At 34.2% G+C, this 20,743-nt stretch overlaps 1 protein-coding gene across 5 annotated transcripts in view; it reads right to left on the reverse strand.

Moving 5' to 3' along the window:
* The window catches only part of Msr1 (macrophage scavenger receptor 1), a 103,157-nt gene that overhangs the window by 74,813 nt on the left and 7,601 nt on the right, over positions 1 to 20,743 (reverse strand). For all 5 annotated transcript variants that reach the window (XM_045142440.1, XM_004657066.2, XM_045142443.1 and 2 more), the window contains 3 exons: positions 18,703 to 18,816; positions 11,947 to 12,359; positions 9,344 to 9,530 (listed from right to left, as the gene is read on the reverse strand). In XM_045142440.1, the coding sequence (XP_044998375.1) occupies positions 9,344 to 9,530; positions 11,947 to 12,359; positions 18,703 to 18,816 (714 nt within the window). The remainder of the gene's footprint in view (positions 1 to 9,343; positions 9,531 to 11,946; positions 12,360 to 18,702; positions 18,817 to 20,743) is intronic.

Raw genomic sequence — 20,743 nt, forward strand, 5'->3', positions numbered from 1 at the left:
ATCCTTCAAGCAGAGCTCCTTTTCTCTCTTTTTTTTTTCTTCTGTATTTATTTCCAAGGGCAGAGAGGGGGATGGGTATACTAAGGCTTCTACCTGCTGCAAACAAACTACAGTTGCATGTGCCATTTTGTGCATCTAACTTTACATGGGTACTGGGGACTTAAACCTGGGTAGTTAGGTTTTGGAAGCAAGTGCCTTAACCACTGAGCAATCTCTTTTGCCCCAAAGCTCATTCTTTTTAATGATCTACACCTTCCAAAATAGTGTTACTTTACTAGGGGTCAGGTGTTCAAATGCATGAACCCATGGGGGGGCATTTTCTATTCAAGCTACTACAGTGTGATTTAAGGGATATTTTAAAGAATGCATAGCATGAACAAATTCTATGCCATTTATCACTACACAGTGACATATGAGGATGCAAGTAGGGAAAAAAGACTCAATTTACAGCCAGAGATTTGTTGAGCAAACAGAAAGAAAGCAAACTTAAGGTTACCAAGGACAAAATTTTGAAAACAAGTATTCAATCAAATATTTTGATTTACTAGTCTTGGAGATAAAGCAAGGTACAGACCTCCCACCCTTTATGGGAGCATAGTAAGAAATGAAACTTTGCTGATTACTATGTAAGTTATTTTGCATGTAACTGAGGGGATCTTATAGTATTGCATCTTTTAGTATTTGCTTGTTCACAGCAAACACATCCATATTATTTTATAAAGTTTAGAGTGAAGGACTCTTCTCTGTGTGTTTGTATGAACAGATGATGATATCTGAAATCCAAACATTGAGGAACAAAACTGGTAAAAAAAAATTTAAGTGGTTCTACTTAGTAGTATACATTTACTGCACTTTATGTAAAATTTCAACTAATATAAGGTTTGATATTATATGTGGTTTTATCTTTTCTAATGCCTCCACACACAAATGAGAAGGACTTAAATCTCTCTTAGATGTTTAAGAAATAGAACATGCCATTTATTAATAGGTGGAAGCTTTAAGAACCTTGGCAACATCTTGATAGTCAGTCACTCTGAAAACATGTTCTCTCATTTGTTACTGACTCTCATATCCAGATCACCCTGTGGCTGGATTAGTGTGATATCTTTTGATGTGCTATGAATTCGCTGTGTCTATTTCACTCCCATAATTCTCTAGACTTGGCTTTAAAAACTAAGAATCAATTTAAGAATGTCTATCAACTCTTAAAATTAATTAATTTTGTCATGTTATAGAAAACAAGTTTGAAGAATATTTCAGTTGGGTGATAGTGTCTATGATAGGTACCATCTTTGCCCTTAAGAATTTACGCTCTTAACATTCTACCTCCTAATGACATCAATATCTCCCTTTGTACATCAATAAACAAACAACATGTTACCTGTTAGCCCCTGATGACATAAACAAAAGTAAGTTGGATTAGTATTTTCACAAAAGTATGATTTTCTCAAGAAGCCATGAGAAATCACATTATTTATCATTAAAATTTACTTGCATATAACAACTACACAAAATCCTATTTACTGTACCCCTGTGATTTTTAAAGGAAAACATAGACAAGAAATGTTCTGAATTAGAATACTTAATAATAATAAATAACTCAGATCAAAAAATATTTACCTTACAGGGAATATTAGCCCTGGTATATAACACCATTGGAAGATAGCACAGTACTAATAATATCTCCCTAGATTTTCAGAGCTTAATAAAACATACTTAAATCAGAAACAGTGAAGTGCTCAGGAATTAAAACTAGATTGGGTGAAATAAAAATTACCACTCTTCTTTCCTTATGTTTTATGCTATACATTTGAATCAAACTGACTTCATTTGGGGTATTTATTTCTCCATTATTGCTGTTCTATATTTTTGTCTTTATTCTGTGATTAGATTAAAGCACAGTTCATTTCTTTAATCGCATTAGATTGCAAAACTGCAAATTGACATTCTATATATTGCTTGCTGTTTTCTTTTCCCTACCATAAAAACTAATGCATTTTTGATATATTTGAAATTTGATATATGTTTAAAAAGCAAAAAATAGCTGAATTTTTTGAAATAAATACCATGTTCTGTTTTCATGGGTGGGTAGTATATGTTTCTCTCTCTCTTTCTGTCTGTGTTGTATGCATGTGCGTCTGCAGATGCACATGCCCAGTGAACATGCATGTGGAGGCCAGAAGATGCCAGATTTTCTCTTCCCTTGATCTTCCATCTTATTTCCCTGAGACAATATCTTACTAAGCTTTCAGCCCCTCATTTTTCAGTTAGACTAGTTGACCAGGGCACTATTCATGTTTGCCCTCCTCCAGCATGGTGGTTATAGTTATGCAAAGATTTTACATGGGTGATGAGGATTGGACTCAGGTCATTATTCTTATGCTGCAAGGACTCATTCCCACTGAGCCATTTCCCCAGTCCCATGCTATCTAATCTTACCAGTAAACCAACTGAGAATTTAATACTTTAATTTTCTTCCACAGCTTTTTACACATTTATTTATTTAAACATTGCTATTCACATCACCACCATACTTTGCTTCGTTAGTTTAACCTTGAAATTTGATTTAGTGCCTTATACTCCAGTTACTGTTGTTACTGGGAAACTGTTAATAAAATTTGGGGGACTAGGGTATAGTTTCACATAAACTGTATGTTCTACCTGCACAAAGTCCTGAGTTTAATTGCATTCCAAAAAAATAAAAATAAGATCTTTGTTTTTTTCATTGTTAAATAGCAAATAATAATATAAAGATATTGGAACAAGTGCATTTCTACTCAATTTTCTAGCTGTTGGTAGAAACAATACTGATTAATACATATAAATATTTGGCTTGTAATTTAATATTAAATTTATGTTATTGCTAGGTACTATAGAGATTAAAAATGATGTTCTGAAAATTTAAATGACAAATTTTAAGAAGTATTAACACTTTATATCAGAAAGCACAAAAATATTTTCTAATATGGTAACATTTTGTAGTCTTTTATAAGACAATGATAAATGTTTAGTACTAAGCAAGATATTATAATCAGCTGCATATTACTTTGGAAAACCAGAGACAGTTTCATATAAAAGGTCATATCTTGGGTGAGCACTGACAAATATATATTCAAGTAGCCATAGAAGAGTTGGATTATTTTAAATGAAGGAAAAGGCATGAGACAATATCTAAAGTAATGAGCAATTCAGGATCTCAGCCAAATTGATTGAAATATTTGGTTTAAAAAGTGAAAAAGAAGAGATTCAATACAAAAAGCAGTTAAGAGACACGCTGCAGAATAACTTCAATATAGCAGATAGAAATCTATTTCCAAGGCAGAGAAAATATGGAAACTATTTTTAAATCTAATGTTTCCCTTCAGGGAGGTTGTATTATAACAAGAGTATAGAAAAGATTGTAGTTTAAAAGCTTGGGGCAGAAGATGATTGTAAAGGTTTTGCACAATGGTGATAACAGTTGATGAAAAATGCAGGGAAGGAACAAGGCAGTGCAGAATGCAAAATATAAGATGCATGATAGTGTTGGCGACATGATAAAAACTACTGAAACTTCTAGCCTGGAAACCTAAGTGGATAACACTACCATTTCATAAGGAAAAAAGGGCAGGCTTCATTTATTCATTCCAAGAATATATAATTACTCACTTGTTATATCCCAGGAATGATAATAAGTATCAGATAAAAATAAGTATGTGAAAGAAAAGACCCAACCTCATGGATCTCCTATTCCATTTAAGACATAAGACAAATTAGAAATATACCTGTGAAATAATTTCATATAGTGGTAAGTGATATGAGGAAATTAAAACAAATAATAATAGTATAGAGAGTTAGAAGGTAGGAATGTGAATGATAATGAGGGAAATATATGTACAAAGTTGATTTTGAGCAGACCTGAGAAAAGGCACAGTTGTCAAAGGAAGATCTTGAGAAGAGAGTCTAGTGAGTGCTTATGATGGACAGTATGAAGGGAAACTGGCCCTTCTTCCTCTTAACATATATAACTTCATGTTGCTGTCTCTCTATCATATTGTGGCATTACACAGTTGTTGGAGGCTTTAAAATGAGGGTAGAAAAGAAGACCTGTGTCTAACCAAGTAAAGTTTATATCTGACTCCAATCTAATGGAAATTTATTGAAGGATCTTGAGTTATGAGCGAAATAAAAGATCTAATCATGTATTTGGGGGGTTACATTTTAGTAGGACAGTCTAGATTTAGATAGAATGAGTAAAGACTAGACCAGGGAGACAAATTGGAAAGCTGATATAGCACATCCGACTGTCAAATGGTAGTTTATATCAAGAGTGGCAATAGAGTGAGCTTGGGGAGATATATAAGTAGATAAAATGCTTGCTTTTATGTATGAGTACCTAGGTTCATATCCACAGATTCCTCATAAAAGATAGAAGCTGTGACAGGCTTTTGTAATCTCTGCATACATATAATGAAATAGGAGAAAGAGATAGGAGCCCTCAGCACAAGTACCTAAAAGAGGGGGAAGGCAATGATAAGTTTTAAAAGATAGTCCTCTGTCCTCCACAAGCACACTGCTGCACTAGAGACAGACAGAAAGTTTATTTGCATCATTGCCTGCACAAAAGAGAAGGAGCACCCACAGTTGGGCTTTAGAGAGCATGAGAACAAGACAGAAATCAAAGACATTTTGAAGTGAGAAACTACTTGTGTAGAAACATAATGTACAAAAAGGTTGGAAAAGCAACAGTTTGGGTAAAGTGGGTGGACATGCCAGTTAAGAGTCAAGGGTTGGTTTAATATTTTAAAAGTTTTAGATGTGTATTTGGAATTCAAATGGTGGTATTTAATAGACTAAAACAGATTAATTCACTATTTTCTTTACTAAGCTTAATGTACTATTCAATGAGTCATCTACATGATAAGCAACATACAGTAATAAAGAGGCTACTCCTGCAACATCACACCCTTAGGAATATGTATTAATATCAAAGCACCCTCTTTTTACTCATTTACTTCATTTTTAGAGCTAAGCATTCACTGGAGTTTGTTTTACTAATTTTCTTTCATTTTCAAAACAATCACTATTTTTATATATCAATATTTCTGTAAATACATATCTTTTAAATATGCTAAATTGTGAACATTAGAAGTAAAAATAGGCTCTGCAGATGTAGCTTAGGCAACAGGATTGAATACTGTTTGGCATGTGTGAAGTCCCAGATTTAACCTCAGCACCAATAAGTAAATGAAAAAGTGAATAAATTCATAAGGACTAAATTATAGTGCAAAGTTCCTAGAGATTTCTTTTGAGGATTTTTAACAACACTTGTATTATCATAACTGAATTTTCTCACTGTATGTAAATTAAAATATGCATTTGCCAATTTCTATTTCTCTATTTCAAATTGTGCAAACAAGACTACTAAAGTCAGATCTAGGGCTTAATGAACGTGGGAGGTACAATGAGAAAGCCCAATAAAAATTTAGTTTCACAGAAAAATAGAATTGCAAAGAAGTAATTTTATAAAACTTTATTTTGTTTATTTGAGTGAGAGAGGCAAAGAGAGAGAGGGAGAAACAATGGGTGTATCAGAGCCTCTAGCAATTGCAAGTGAACTCCAGAAACACGTGCTACCATGGACATCTGGTACGTGGGTACTGGGGAATTGAACTTGGGTCCTTAGGCTTTGCAAGGAAGCACCTTAAATGACGAGCTATCTCTCTAGGCCAAGAAGTATTTTTAAAGGGATTTCAGGGTCTGGGGTTGTGGCTAAGTGGCATACCATGTGCAAGCCTATGGGTTGAATCCTTGAGTCCCCCTCAAAACAAAACAAAAAGAAAAAAGAGAAAAAGAGAGAGAAAAGAGAGATATAGGAAACTGAATTCCCAAAATGATGATAAAATTTTTTAATGTATCTATTTAGGATATCTATCATTTGCAAATTTATAAATTTTGTGAATGTGTGTGTGTGTGTGTATGTTGCACATGTGTACATATGTGTTTGTGTGCACACAGTTATTATATAAGTGTGTATGGGTGTATGTACACATGTGGAGGCCACAGGTTCACATCAGATGTTTTCCTCAATCTATCTATACCTTATGTTGGACACAAGGTGTCTCACTGAAATTGAAGCCCACACACCACTGGGAAAGCATTTTATGTGGGTGCTTGGGATCTGAATTCAGTTTTTCTTGATTGAGCAGCAAGTGTTTTACTGAGTAAGCTATCTCCTTGGTCAAATGTATTATTAAAAAGACACACAGATTGCGCACTGAAGCAGACCAAAAATGAACCCAACATGGCTCAGGGAAATTTTGCGGAAGAGGGGGTGGAAAGAATGTCAGAGTCACATGTTGGGTCATGATTTGCAGAGACATTTATCATACCAATAACTGGGGACTAACCCCACAGTGCACGACCCGTTTACATCAACAAGGAGGGCCTAATGGGAGGGGGTAGATCATAGATGAGCCTAAACAATGGTACCAAACTGCCTGTATTTGATGAAAAGAAAACGAATAAATCAAATTTAAAAAAAAAGACACACAGATTAGTAAATCACAGATTGGAAAGATAAAGATAATGATGAGGGTGACAGAAAGTTGGGAAAAGCTAAGCAGCATGCAGCCCTATGAGAAAGAGAAGTCATCAATGGTCCTAAAGGAGAGTGCACATTTCAAGCCTTAAGATTGGCCAGCCAGGCTACGTGTGCCAACAGTTATGGGGAACCAACTACTCTCTAATTAGACTGCAGGCCAACTAGTACATGCCTGGTACTGAAAACTTAATCAAAAATCTATGGCATGGGTGGTCATGAGCCTTAGGAGATTAACACCTGCTGTGATCTGGCTAAATGCATATATTATACTCACCAAACTGCTCTCTAAGCACTTTTCTAAATGTTTATAACCATATATGAATGCTACTCTTACTTTTGGTTAGAGAAGCTTCTCGTTACAGATTACTAAGATGACCCAAAAGTGACCATCGTGCTGAGAAGTGACAGTATAGTGTTCAGCACTGAGACATCACTATCACACTTTCCAAGGCTTGGCGTCCATGCCAAAGAGGTGGTGGGAAAAATGTAGAGCCAAAGGAAGGGTAGGACTGTTGTCAGTTCACTCATCCAGACACAAAATGGCCTGGATATCCATGACATCACAGTGCCTGGCACCACCTACACAAGATGTTTATAATAGGAGGAAAAGAAGATGACATCAAAATAAAAGAGACTAATTGACAGGGGAGGTAAAAGATGGAGGGTGGATTGTGAGGGAGAAAGTGGGGTTGGGGAAAGAATGATCATGTTTTATTATGTATAATTATGGAACCTGTCAATAAAAACGTTTTTAAAAACTATATAGAAAAAGATAGTGTCAGGCATGGTGACACACACCTTTAATGCCAGCACTTGGGAGTCAGAGGTACGAGGATCACTATGAGTTCGAGGCTACCATGAGACTACAGTGTGAATTCCTGGTCAGCCTGGGCTAGAGTGAGACCCTACCTCAAAAAAATAAATAAATAAATAAGAAAGAAAGAAAGAAAAAAACAGAAGCAAGAGAGAGAGAGAGAAGATAGTGATGAGGGTATCATCACTAAGAGTCCCTTTAGAACAATATGAAAAGCCAGTGGAATTTTTCCAAAATATAGTCAGTATCTATCACCATGCTTTTATCTACAAACTCAACCAACTTCAAATCAAATCTACTAAAAATTATAACAAAAATAAAGGATATGTTTATATCAGTAGTGTTTAGTGTATAGTAGTGTATTGTGTTTGCTCAGCATGTGCCTGGCACTGAATGGGAGAAAATCACATCTATGTTAAACATGCTTATTTTTATTCCTAAACAACCAGTTCTAGCAACTATTACATAACATGTAGAATTTGTTAGGTCTCATAACTAACCTGTAAGTGTTCAAGATATACAAGATAAAGTAGTTAGCTTATCTTCAGATACTTTTCAACATTATGATGGATTTGGATATACACAGGGTCTGGTATCCAAAAGACAAACTCCACTGGTTCCAAAGGACTAACTGGTACTCATAGAAATAACCACAATAGCTGTTGACTTAAACATGTATGTATAAGGCAATTTGAAAGACCAAGAACACAGTGGAGAAAATGAAATCAAAAGTCTTATTATTGACTTTAACTATTGAGCTTAGGCAGTAGGAAATAATCTCCAAAGAGATAAGTGAAGTAGATTTAGGAGGAACAATTAGATATTTTATGGGCAATTCTGAATAATTCAGGTAAATAAAACTGACTAAACCTTGTTTTGAAACTAGAAAGACCTGTGGTCACAAGTGACAGGAAACTAGGGAAAGGATCATGTGACAAAGCATTTTCAGTTCCTTGTATATTTTAATGTTATGTTGATCAACCTTAAAGTAGGTTATTGTAAAACTCAAGAGCACCAGTCAAAAACATAGGAAAGTTTCCAAATTCCCTTTGTTAACTTTTGCAGAAAGAAAAAATATCAGTAAAAGAACTCATTATCTATTAGCAAAAAAAAAAAAAAAAAAGTAAACAATACCCAAAGAAACATTTAAAAAATACCTGGAAAACAAGCATAAAATTAACATGACAGAAATAAACACAGTAAAAAGAGATGATTAGATTGTATTTAAAAAATAAGCATTTTTTTATAAAAGACAAAGTTGAAATGAAGTATATTAGAAATGTAAAATATAGATAATATCTACTGGATACAATTGTCTAAAAGCTAATATGAAATGTGGATGATTTTTATAATTTTTTGTTTCCTAAAAATAAGAGCCATCTGTTTTATCAATATGAACTAAAGAAGACAATGATAAATCCACAGTTCTTTTGAAAAGTTCAAGTGGGTTTTTTAATGAAGAATATAGTAGGTAAGAAGTAAAATATAATCTGGAAGTTTTGAAAAGTAATTAACAAACATAATTTATAATCATGAAGAAAGCATTGTAATGACATAAAACCAATACTGGTCTTCTGTATTTTGGAGTATTTTCAACAGTAAGGGATTTAGATGCCTTTTTCTGTTTTGTTTTGTGTTGTGAGGGATTATCTAACTCTCAACCCAAGATTCTTTATGCTTGTGGTAATCCCCCTGCCTCAGCTTGCTGAGTGCTGAGACTTCATGCATGAGCTACCATGTCTATCTTTGCCTCATATTAAAGAATATGAAGCACTGGTTATCTTAGCATGTCTTGATCTCATATCAAACTCCTTTCTTCTGTATATTTTTAGAAACTGTATGATCAAAAGTGATTGATTTTAACTGTCAGAATTTCAAACACTAAATATCTGCATGAAATGGTGCATTAATATGTAGTATTCTGGAGGCATGAGAAGAAATCTTACCTTGGATTAAAGTGATATTTCTCAGTGTCTGAGAGTGTTCCCAGTCTTTCAGCCTGAGGTCATTGGTGATGTTGTTCAGGACTTTCACTTCTCTCTTAATTTCCTGTTCCACATGCCCTTGTTCTTCTTTCAGAGACTGAATTTCTGCTGATGCTTTTTGCACATGTTCCTCCAATTTATTGAGCTCCTAGGAAACATAGGGAGCAGCCACAACCTTGGTTAGTGCAGATTTAAAAATGTGTAAGTTCAAGGAGTCTCAGGAATTGGGATACTTAACATATAGTATTAAAGTGGTTGTATAGAATAAGAATATAAAAATTAAAACTCAATTCTTTGGTGGTAAAGTTTCTGTTCTGTAGACTAATGGCTCAGTTTTCACAGACCCCCTTGCTCCTAAGTTGAAACAAACAAAAAATCAGTCAGGTATATATTTAAGATATACTTCTGTTCCCATACATACAGATGTCAAAATGCTAAAATTTTAAATTAAATACCTATCATCTGGCTTATAATTTATCTGAAGTGAAATTCCTTTACAGTATATTTATAGTGACAACATATTTCAATGCTATGAAATACCTAGATTTATATTTGATTTTTTGGAGTAACAACCAAAGTTTAATGTTCTAATTCTCATAGATGATGACATGAAAGATAGATTTACTTGCCCAATGAAATGTCAAAGTTGCATACTGAAACTATTTTACTTTCAATTTTTTATTGCCTCCACACTTGAAGCTTCCTTATTTTATGTTTCTCTCTCTCTCTCTCGTGTGTGTGTGTGTGTGTGTGTGTGTGTGTGTGTGTCTGATTTTTCTTATTTTGACACAGGGTCTTATATAAGTTAGGTTGGCCTTGGATTTGCTATGTTCAAGGATGACCTTGAATACCTGTTCCTCCTGTTTCTGCCTCCCCAGTGCTGAAAATACAGGCAGCACCATCATGCTTTCCATAGTGTGTGTGTGCATTTGTGTGTGTGTGTATATGTACACACCTGTGAACATGTTCATGCTTGCCATACATGCTTAAAGTCCTGAGTTCAGTTCCCAAGCTAGTATTATGGGGAGTTCACCAACTGAGTTATTTTCTAGCCCTAATATGTGTTTTTAAAAGTTGGTGCTGCTGTGGTAATGTCCATGCTTTGTGTATGTGTGCTTGGGATTGAATTTAGGACTTCGCATATGCTAGGCAAGGACTCAATAATTGAATCATATCTCTACCCCAATAATGTTTTCATTCATGAAACAATCTGTTTAAGAATGAGTTACACAAATAAATTCTATTTTAATAATTCTAGCATTATTTAAATAACTATGTAAATATGTTTTGCATAATTATTCATGTAGGCATTTTATAAAATGAAGATATATTTTCACAAATTAGTGAAATGCTTCTCAAACATTTATTTTCATGAAAAGAAACAAACAAAATTGCTCAACAAAAATACAATTTCAAAAAATAGTAGTTTTTTTTTAATTTCTTGCTCATTAGCATAAATTAATCCAGATCTTAAGTAGAGTTTGGTTACAGAATAGTGTAGACCAGAAGTTTATCATTTGGGCCAGGTTCATAGACTCCTTTTATAACTAAATTTTTATTGTATCACAGCTTTTTCTCATTTACCTACATATTTCCTGGTTGCTTCTGACCTACAATGAGTGCCCATAGTAGTTGAAACAGAAAAGATTGTCTCACAGCTGAAAAAATTTCCATCTGACACTTTACAATGAAACTGCTGACAAACGGCCTTAAATTTGTCAATCACATAGAGATGGCGATATGATTCTACCACCTGATTATAATAGTGCCCTCTCTCTCTCTCTCTCTCTCTCTCTCTCTCTCTCTCTCTCTCTCTCTCTTTGGTTTACCTTTTGGGGGTGGGGAGTAGGGTTTCACTCTTGCCCAGGTAGACCTGACATTCACTATATAGTTTCATGCTGGTCTCAAAATCACAGCAATCGTCCTACCTTTGCCTCCCAAGTGCTAGGATTAAAGGCATGCGCTACCACACCTGGCATGATACTGCTTTTCATGTTGCTTTGTTTCTCTGAGACTAATAAATATACCATGCCTTGAACAGAAGTAGAAAACAGTACAGATATGATCTTTAAAAATCCAGATAATAATATGTACACATTACTGTAAATTTATTTGTAGTTAACAATCCACAAGAACGTGAAGGGTAGCAGTAGAAATTCTTTTAAAATCCCATGTAAGATATCCATACATGTAAAGTTTCCCTTCTTATGATGATTATGAAGTTTACAAATATGGGGTGCCTACCTCTCCAGACATGCTAAGACCATATAAAAATTATAGGTAGTTAGGAGAGCCTAATAATACCCTAAAATAATATTTTAAATATTAAAGTGCCTTAAGAGAGTCTGGATAAAATGGAAAATAACTATCCATTTGGCTAGGAGTCTCAAAAAGGCAGTAAATAAATCCATCTACAAACTTTTCTAAGATTGTCAGAGAACTCAAGACAAGTTGAATGATACTGAAACCAAATTTGTAGCTCTTTCTTTCTTGGGCTACCTGAGGAAACAAGATCTAGATATGTTTAACTGCAGAATATGACCTTCCAATACAAAAACTCTTACCTCATGTTGCTTAACTGCAGACTCTCTGAATTTGCCATTCAGTGTTTCTATGTTGAGCTGCAAATCCAGCAAGGTGGCATTCAGACTTAGTAAGGACTTAGAGATGTCATCCATTGTATTCCTGTGTTCCTGGAATGATGAAACCAAGGTGTTGAGCTGAAGAAGAACATCATTAAATCGCTGGTCAGTTGTCAAACTAAAATTCTGGAAGGGTTCAGAATCTAGGAGATTGGCTTTTGTTTCTGAAATGTACTGGATCCTCTTCTCCATGTTTCTCATGCGTTCCATAACACCTTCTCCAGAGCTCATCTCATCTGCGCTGGCATTTCCTTTGTCCGTCAGACTTGAGGAGGTAGAACTTCCATTAATTGAACCAGTTAGGCAATTCTTCATGTTCCACTTCAGGACTTGAGCTGAAAACAAACCAAGCCATAACTTAGATGATTATGTGCAATATCATTTCCTTCTATATGCATTCAGTTTGTTTCATTCTCTTTTACATTGAACAACAGCCTAAAGCAAGTATTTATTTTAAACATATATTGTATGGCTCACCCTAAGAAAAATCATACAGTTCATAGTCCAACTTTCCCACATTATTTTAGTAGTTATGGGATTATGCCTATTCTTTATGAATTATGTAATTTTTCTTGGCCATTGAATTTTCTTTGCTAGTAAACAATATTCCACAGATTGAAATGCACTGCACACTAAAGCACTGTTTTGTTAAAATAGGGTCATGTTGGACATCCTTTCTGAGGTAAGTTTGTGTGATATGTTTGCTATTAGGAGGTTGATGACCAAAACAATACAAAGGAAAAGTAGATACATCGTGCCATCTGAGAACAAGTGAATTGTTGATTCACTTTTTTTGGTGAAGCTGTCAGAGATTTGTCATGGTAGTTTCATCAGGCTTAACTCACAGTTGCTGGTACAGTAAATTGGGTGAATACATTTATCCATTTAAAAATATATACATTTCTTGGGCTGGACAGATGGCTTAGCAGTTAATCTCTTTCTTGTGAAGCCTAAGGACCCCGGTTCGAGGCTCAATTACCCAGGACACACATTAGCCAGTGCACAAGGGGGTGCACATGTCTGCAGATTGTTTGCAGTGGCTGGAGGCCCTGGAGCTCCTATTATCTCTCTCTATCTGCCTGTCACTCTCAAATAAATAAATAAGGATAAATAATTTTTTTAAAATATATACATTTCTCATAAGTGTACTATTTGCCTATATAACCTTGTACTCATACAAGAAAAAATTTTTTAAAAATGGTGAACAAGGAAAAATAAATTACCATGAATCTTACTATCCTCTGTTAAGCTCAAAAAGTTTGGTGTGTATTTATAAAAATCTAGGTCTCCCTTTACAGTATCGTGTTATTATACCACAAAGACAGTATAGTAAGTTAGCCTTGAAATTGTTATGTTGTCTAGACAGTTTTGAAATTCAAAGTTCTTCTGCCTCAGCCACTTGAGTTCTGAGTTTATAGGCATGCATCACTAATATGGCTGAACAATCATATTGTTATATATATGGCCTGGAAACTTTTTATTAGTTTAGCAAACTCCCTACATTAACTTTGCTTCTGTTTTCAGTAATATGTTCAATATTTTGACAAATAATCTTGTGATAAATTATGTCATGAAATGAAAAAAACTAAAATGGCAGTTGGGGCTCACATTGAGCTAATACATTATTTCCAAATGAGCATACATTCTCTAAATCAGCCAATTATATTTCCAAAATGAACTAGAATAATATACTGAGAGTTAAGAAAAGAAATAAAAGAAAAGAAAAGGAGGGAAAACAACAAATACTAACATTTGTGATTAATACACAATTATATACACTGCAGAAAATATTAAATGCCTTTTCATCATTAATCTATAATGTTAATATTTTGTGATTTTCTTCCAAATCTATTATATGTAAGTCCATGTGTATCTTTGCATCTACATGCATTGTTCACATTTTTCTTAATTTGAATAATTAAGACTTTCCACTCATGAAAATTGGATATGTAAGAGTATTTATGATTGGCTTAGAAATGAGTAGTTAAATATGAATCTGTGTGCTTTATTTATTAAATGATATGAAATTGGAACCACTTTTTTGAAATTTTGCAAATCAAATACAATTACAACTAGCCGTTTGTTCTATTAGTAACTCAGTGTAGCTGTTATATAAATGAAAGCTGGGTGTCAACACTGGGCCAATATGCTTGGTTGTAGAATCCACTTCTAGACCTTAATTAGAAAATGGGTTATTCTAGGAAAGTCACCTAACCTGCCTCTGTTTAGATTTCCTCAAAGATTTAACGGTATTCCTAATCATAATACTTGTTGAGACTGAGTTGACCAAATATGTAAATTTCATAGCACACAATTGTTATCTATGAAAGTTCTACCTAACTACAAAGTCATTTGCACATGAAAGATATTATTTTATAGAGTCCATTGTAGTCAGTACCCTCTGTTAAAGAAGTGGTATTTATAATGACTGATTGATAGCTATTCCAATTTATGATAATGCATTATGTCTTCTCTGATTACATTCCTATAATCTTGTGCTATTTAATTAATAAAATATGGATAATAACACTTTGATATTATCTACAACAGAGTCCCCACTGATTGTGTTAGTCTGTATTTCTTGTCAGTAAACTGTACATGAAAATATATTTATTTCTTGTAATGTCATCACATTTTCTACATCCAGAAGGGGGAGCATGCTTTTGACTGGCAGCTTTATACTTATGTTTATCAATTCTAAGTTTTACTTTCTATGTGTTTTCAAGCAAAAAACACTGAATGGAAATGGATTTTTGATCCTAATATGAGGAAACCTCAATAAACATTTTTTAAACCTCTTTAAAAATTGGCCCATTATGATTACTGGTGTTTTAGAGAGTAGTTGAGACTGTAGGTTTTTGAGGAAAACTGCCTGGAGTAGCGGTGGCAGCTTCCTCCTTTGTAAGCACTAGAGCCAGACAAAGAACTGGGTCTTTCAGTGCTTCTTCTATCTAACCATCAGTGTAACTAACAGCCAGTGCATGAACAATCAGAGAAAATGGATAAAAAGCATACAGACAACTTCATAGCTACCACCCAATAAACATTTGATATTGCGGGGTTTATATTATTATTTTTGATTTAATATGTATCACCCCAATATCTCTGATCAGTATATTTCTGATTCTGATTAATGACAGGGACTCAATATTTTGCAACATAACAATAATTTCTGTGGCTGGAGAAATGGCTTAGCAGTTAAGGTACTTTCCTGTGAATCCTAAGGACCCAGATTTGATTTCCCAGGGCCTACACAAGGTAGCACATGCATCTGGAGTTTGTTTGCAGTGGCTATTGGCCCTGACATACCCATTCTCTTTCTCTCTCTGTCTTTCATAAATAAACAATTTCTACTTAGATGTACCTGTGAAGACAGCGCTCTGTGTTTTATTTTATAAGGCCTATGCAATAATTGATCCACAATATTATATTTTAGAAATAAGTTGTATTTAATATAACAAATATTTCTGACATTATGAAAAGAGATGATTTTGCAGTTATGTGAACAATAATTTTAATATAACAACTTAAGAATGAGTAGATGTCAAAAAAAAAAAGCAACCAAGCTGGGCATGGTGGTGCACACCTTTAAGCCTAGCACTCGGGAGGCAGAGGTAGGAGGATCGCTGTGAGTTCAAGACCACCCTGAGACTCCTTAGTGAATTCCAGGTCAGGCTGGGCTAGAGTGAGACCCTACCTCAAAAAACCAAAAAAAAAAAAAAAAAAGAATGAGTAGATGGTAAAGGCCATGTTTTGGTTAGTTATTTTAAAATACAGCATTGCTTGTTTCCTTAATCCTGAATGAAAGTAATTTCAACTAAATTCTTTAAAACCGCTTAGATTTGCATGGGGCCAGGGCTTATCAGTGCAGTGCTGTCCTGGAGCACACATGCAAAGCACTAGATTCAATATCCAACATGGTAGTGGGAGAATGAGTGAGAAAATTAAATAAATAACTAAAGAGCATCAACTCATTAAATATTAGCTCCATCATAAAGCCAGGTAAAGAGTGACAGACTTCATATTTTCAAAAGTTCACTTCTTTCATTTTTCTGGGAAAGATGACATTTTGTGACTTTTCTATTTCACATTTGCAATAAGACATAAGTTTATGACATATGCAAAGAGCTAGGGAGAAGGTTATATTTTGTTCTACAGATCATGTTTACTCCTTCATGATAGCAATCTCTTTTTTTCTATCAAAATATATATAATTTTGAGTAAAGTGTCTTTGTATTTATTAGAAATTTGTTCACCTCATTTTTAAACTGTATCTTCTGGGCCTCGGAAGTTATTATCATGTTATTCTCCAGCAAGGACCTGAAGCTATTTTAAAGAAAAGGTAGCATATGGAGAAAACTCACAATTAAGAGAATGCCTTTCCAAATATAAGGTACTTTAAATTTGAATAAAGTTTATGTGCAATATTTTACTTCAACCACTAAGATTATCCAAAATAGAATAAACTTTATCATTCTACACTTGAAGTTTTCATATCATATGTCTATATATGCATTGAATTTTAGTTCCTTTATAAAAAAACTGACCAAGAATTTAGTTACAAATGAGTTATCACTGCTTGTTTATGAGTGCATGGTAGACACAATAAGTTTTGCATCAAGATAGGTGAATTTATTGAAATGGGCATGAATTTATAAGATTGGAAAAGGCATGAAATGAATCCCAATTCTAAGTGTAGTGTAGCTGATCATCCCAAGCAAAGACACATCTTACTGTCTGTTCTGCGTGTGTGATTTCATATAAGCACCTATACATGAACACCATGCAGGTAACCTTGGTTCATGAGGGCTCATCAATAACAAATACATCCATCTCTTTCATTGAGATGGCTGTTCTGTGTTTCCTGCTTGCTTTGGTGTTATGTTTGCATTTTGGTTTTCATTTGATTTTAAAGACTAAAATAGTACTTGCAATTTTCTTTTGTGATATTGTTCTGGTTAAAATTATGAGAACTCCATTTTTTTTTCTGGTGATCCTGCTTTATTGTAAAAATCTTAATATATTGGAAGAAAGAGGTTAAGATACAAAAGTCATAGATGAAACCCAAGCTTCATTCTTGAGTAGTCATCATTTTCTGGTGTAATGAGGACAACTACAGTGTCCTCTCAAAGGTTAACTGTAAAGCTGTATTAAGATAATATGTTGAAAGTTTATATTTCAGATCCAGAGCATAATAAATGTTTCAAAATGATCAAATTATTACTACTTTCTCCAATTGCTGTTGACTTCATCCTCCTTTCTCTGAGTGGAAGTTTATATCTGTTTTGAGATATTCCTTAAAATTGACACTTCATAAAGAAAGTTTGATCTTGCATTTAGGACGCTTTTATAATTAGATGGACTAGTATAACATAAAATGTATCTTCTCAAAGCCCATCTCTTGATAGTACACATGAAAATGATTATTTTCAGCCAAAGAGAAGAGGAGAATGAGAGGACAAATAATTCAAATTTCAATTAAAATCCATCAAATCTAAGCTGGATTGTCACTCAGTTTCTAGATTTGCCTAAAATGTGTGAACTTCTGTGTTTGATTCCCAGCACTACATAAGCCACATATGGTTGTATAAAATTTGGGATCCCTGAACTCAGGAAATAGAGGCAGGATGATCAGAAGTTCAAAGTCATCTTCAGCAACATTATGAATTCAAGCTCAGCTTGTGATACATGAAACTCTATCCCAAAATCAAAGTCCATGAAAACATGATGTATATGTATCAGATTTCCATGTATGTTTGAAGTATAAGCCATCCACCTTTGTGGAAATTTACAGAGCCATTCCCAGTTTAAGTCAGACTTCCAAGAGGAAAATGTACTTGAAGATAGAGGCAAGCTATATGAATATTAATGAGATAGAGTCCATTGTTTTACAACAGGATATTTCTGTATGCTCTCAGGACTTGATATGGAAGACTTTTTGAATAACTTAATTATGTTTTTGTACAGCAGACATTGTCAGGGTAGATGACGGCACTTATTTAGGCCAGCTGAAATACTTTGCATGAAGGTTGTAGCCCATCAAAGCAGTGTATAGGACTTTAGAGGATAGCATACTTTTGATACAGTCTAAAATTTTGCCATGTTGATTTTCCATGTTAATATTTTTGCCTTAATCTTTTTTAGTCATTTTTTCCAAGTAAAATACATATTTGGAGCTGGATAGATAGGTCCCTGCTGTGTAGGTATAAGTACCTGAATCTGTGTTCTCTAGAACTCAGGTAAAGTCAGATATAATAGTAGGGAAAGCATCTGTAATCCTAGTGTGTACATGTAGCAAGATGGGAGGTGGAGACAGAAGAATCTCCTTTATACTCATGGGCCAGCTAACTTAGCTAATGCATTGGCAAACAATGAGAGATCTCACCTTAAACTAGGTGGAAAGTAAGGACTGACATGAGAAATTGTCGTCTGTCCTCCTCATGTGTGAGGTGGCATGCTCACTAAATACACACACACTTGCATGTAAACACTCAAAAAGAATATTTGTTTCTACCTAACATTGTAGAATGCATTTTTAAATCAAAGTGAATAAATTTTAGGAACAGTATACATATAAACTTTATGAATGTATCACCTAAAAATAAGTGCCACATTTTCCTTTAAAAGAAGCAACTCGCAGAATGAATCAATAAGTTTTAAAATACTGGAAAACTATACCTGTCACTATGCCAACAACAGGTATGAGAACTGCAAACACAAGAAGATACAGGGTGATCAGTGCTACTCGGAATGACTTCAGCTTCTCTTGAAGGGAAGGGCTATTTTTGGGCTCTGAAAATATAAAACAATTAGAAAATTAATTCTTCTTAATTGATTGAAACATTTTGTAATCTCTAATTATGTTTTAACAACCAAGCTGTATGGGGAAAATAGAGGCAAAAATAGATCTTTATTAATCCAGTAGAAATGAAAGAAAAAGCCAAAGTATAATACAGTAGAAGGAAATTAATTAATTGGTAAGTTTGGGCAATATTTTTTAAATATTTTATTTTTATTTAGTTAGTTAGTTGACAGAGAAAGAGGGAGAGAGAGCAAATGGGCAAGCCATGGCTTCCAGCCACTGCAAACAAACTCCAGAGGCATGTGCCCCTTGTGCATTTGGCTAACATGGGTTCTGGAGAATCGAACCTGAGTCCTTTGGCTTTGTAGGCAAATGCTTTAACCACTAAGCCATGCCCCCAGCCTGCAATATTTTAATATTAATACTGATATGTACAAATTTTATCTTATCTTGCATATAATCTATGTACTTTGTAAAATAGAATCCCACAGCATATAAATAATTTTGATATTTTTAGTTTTAAATCAAATGAGAGAAATATTATTTTCAATTATTCTTTACAAAAATCATTTATCAGATACAATCCCAGGAGTTTTATTAGGTTACCTCATATGAATATTATATAAAATAATTTTGAGTGGAGGAAAAAATGAAAACATTTTTCACAACCTCTGGATATTTCAAGACATGGTAACAACAGCTGCCTCTTAGTCACATATTTATATGGAACAAGGGTTACACAAGAGAATGTTAACTATACTATAGTAGAAATGTGTTCACATAGAAGAAAAGCAATAGTTGGAAATGACTTCTATAATTCGGCGAATAAAATATTTTTCAATGTTTTCTCTTTGACTACTTTATTATTTAATAAAATGGTTGTTTTCATATTTTATTTGCAAACTTCTGAGATACAACTTAAATTGTTGTTCAATAATAGTTTATGGAAGTCTGAAAGAAAAGTGAAAGTTTTAAAAAGTATAAAAAGAACATAAAGAAAAAAAGAGGGAAGGAAATAAAAAACACAAAGGGAATAAAAAGAAGGAAAGGGAAGGGAAGGGAAAAATGAAAGGAAAAGCTGAAAGTGAAAAAACAAAGAATAGGGTCTGGGGAGGTTGCTTAGTGGTCAGCGGTGCTTGATTGCCAAGCATGGTGGCCTGGGTTCGGTTCCTCAGCATCCATGGCAACTCCAAACCTTAGTTTCACATGAATCTTTATGAAAATATTTTTAAATGAAGAGAGAATACCCATTAGGCAAGTAACATGGAGAGTCCATGTTTCATGTGGACTAAACCTTAAACTCACCATTTACTGTCATCCCTTTTGTTATTTGTTATAAATTCTGTATAATCTATCCTTTAAACAGGTCTTAGAATTTTCTGTTCTTTCTTCTGCTCCTCATACCTCACCCTCCTTCTTCAGTCATTCATCATGTCTATCACAGCTCTTACATAATTTTGTTTTCTTTTTTGTATCTCACTGGTGCCATATCTACCATCTCCATTAGAGAGTACACAGATTCACCAACACTGGGGGGTGTGGTCTATATTCCAGGCTTTGCTCTGTAGGCACTCATGTGCTATCCATTCATTTTTGTGTGTTGCTTCCTCCATCTGAACAGTCTCTCTGACTCCTCCCTAACCTCTAATTCTCAAGAATATAGGTTTCATCCTTCAAGGTTTAACAGAATGCTAAGCAATTCTGTTCTGTCACTTTAAACATGTCTTTCCTCATACAGCTGAATAATGCTTTCTTTGTGCTCCTGTCATTGCCTGTTTCATACGTTGTGACTTGAATTGTGTATTCAAAAAGGATATATTGAACTCCTAATCTCAGATACCCATGGTGATCTTAAATAGAAATAGGGTTGTTGCAAATGTGCTCTAGTTAAAATGAGGTTGTATTGGAATGCAGTGG

This window comes from Jaculus jaculus, chromosome 1 (genome assembly GCF_020740685.1).
Source record: "Jaculus jaculus isolate mJacJac1 chromosome 1, mJacJac1.mat.Y.cur, whole genome shotgun sequence".
NCBI lineage: Eukaryota > Metazoa > Chordata > Mammalia > Rodentia > Dipodidae > Jaculus > Jaculus jaculus.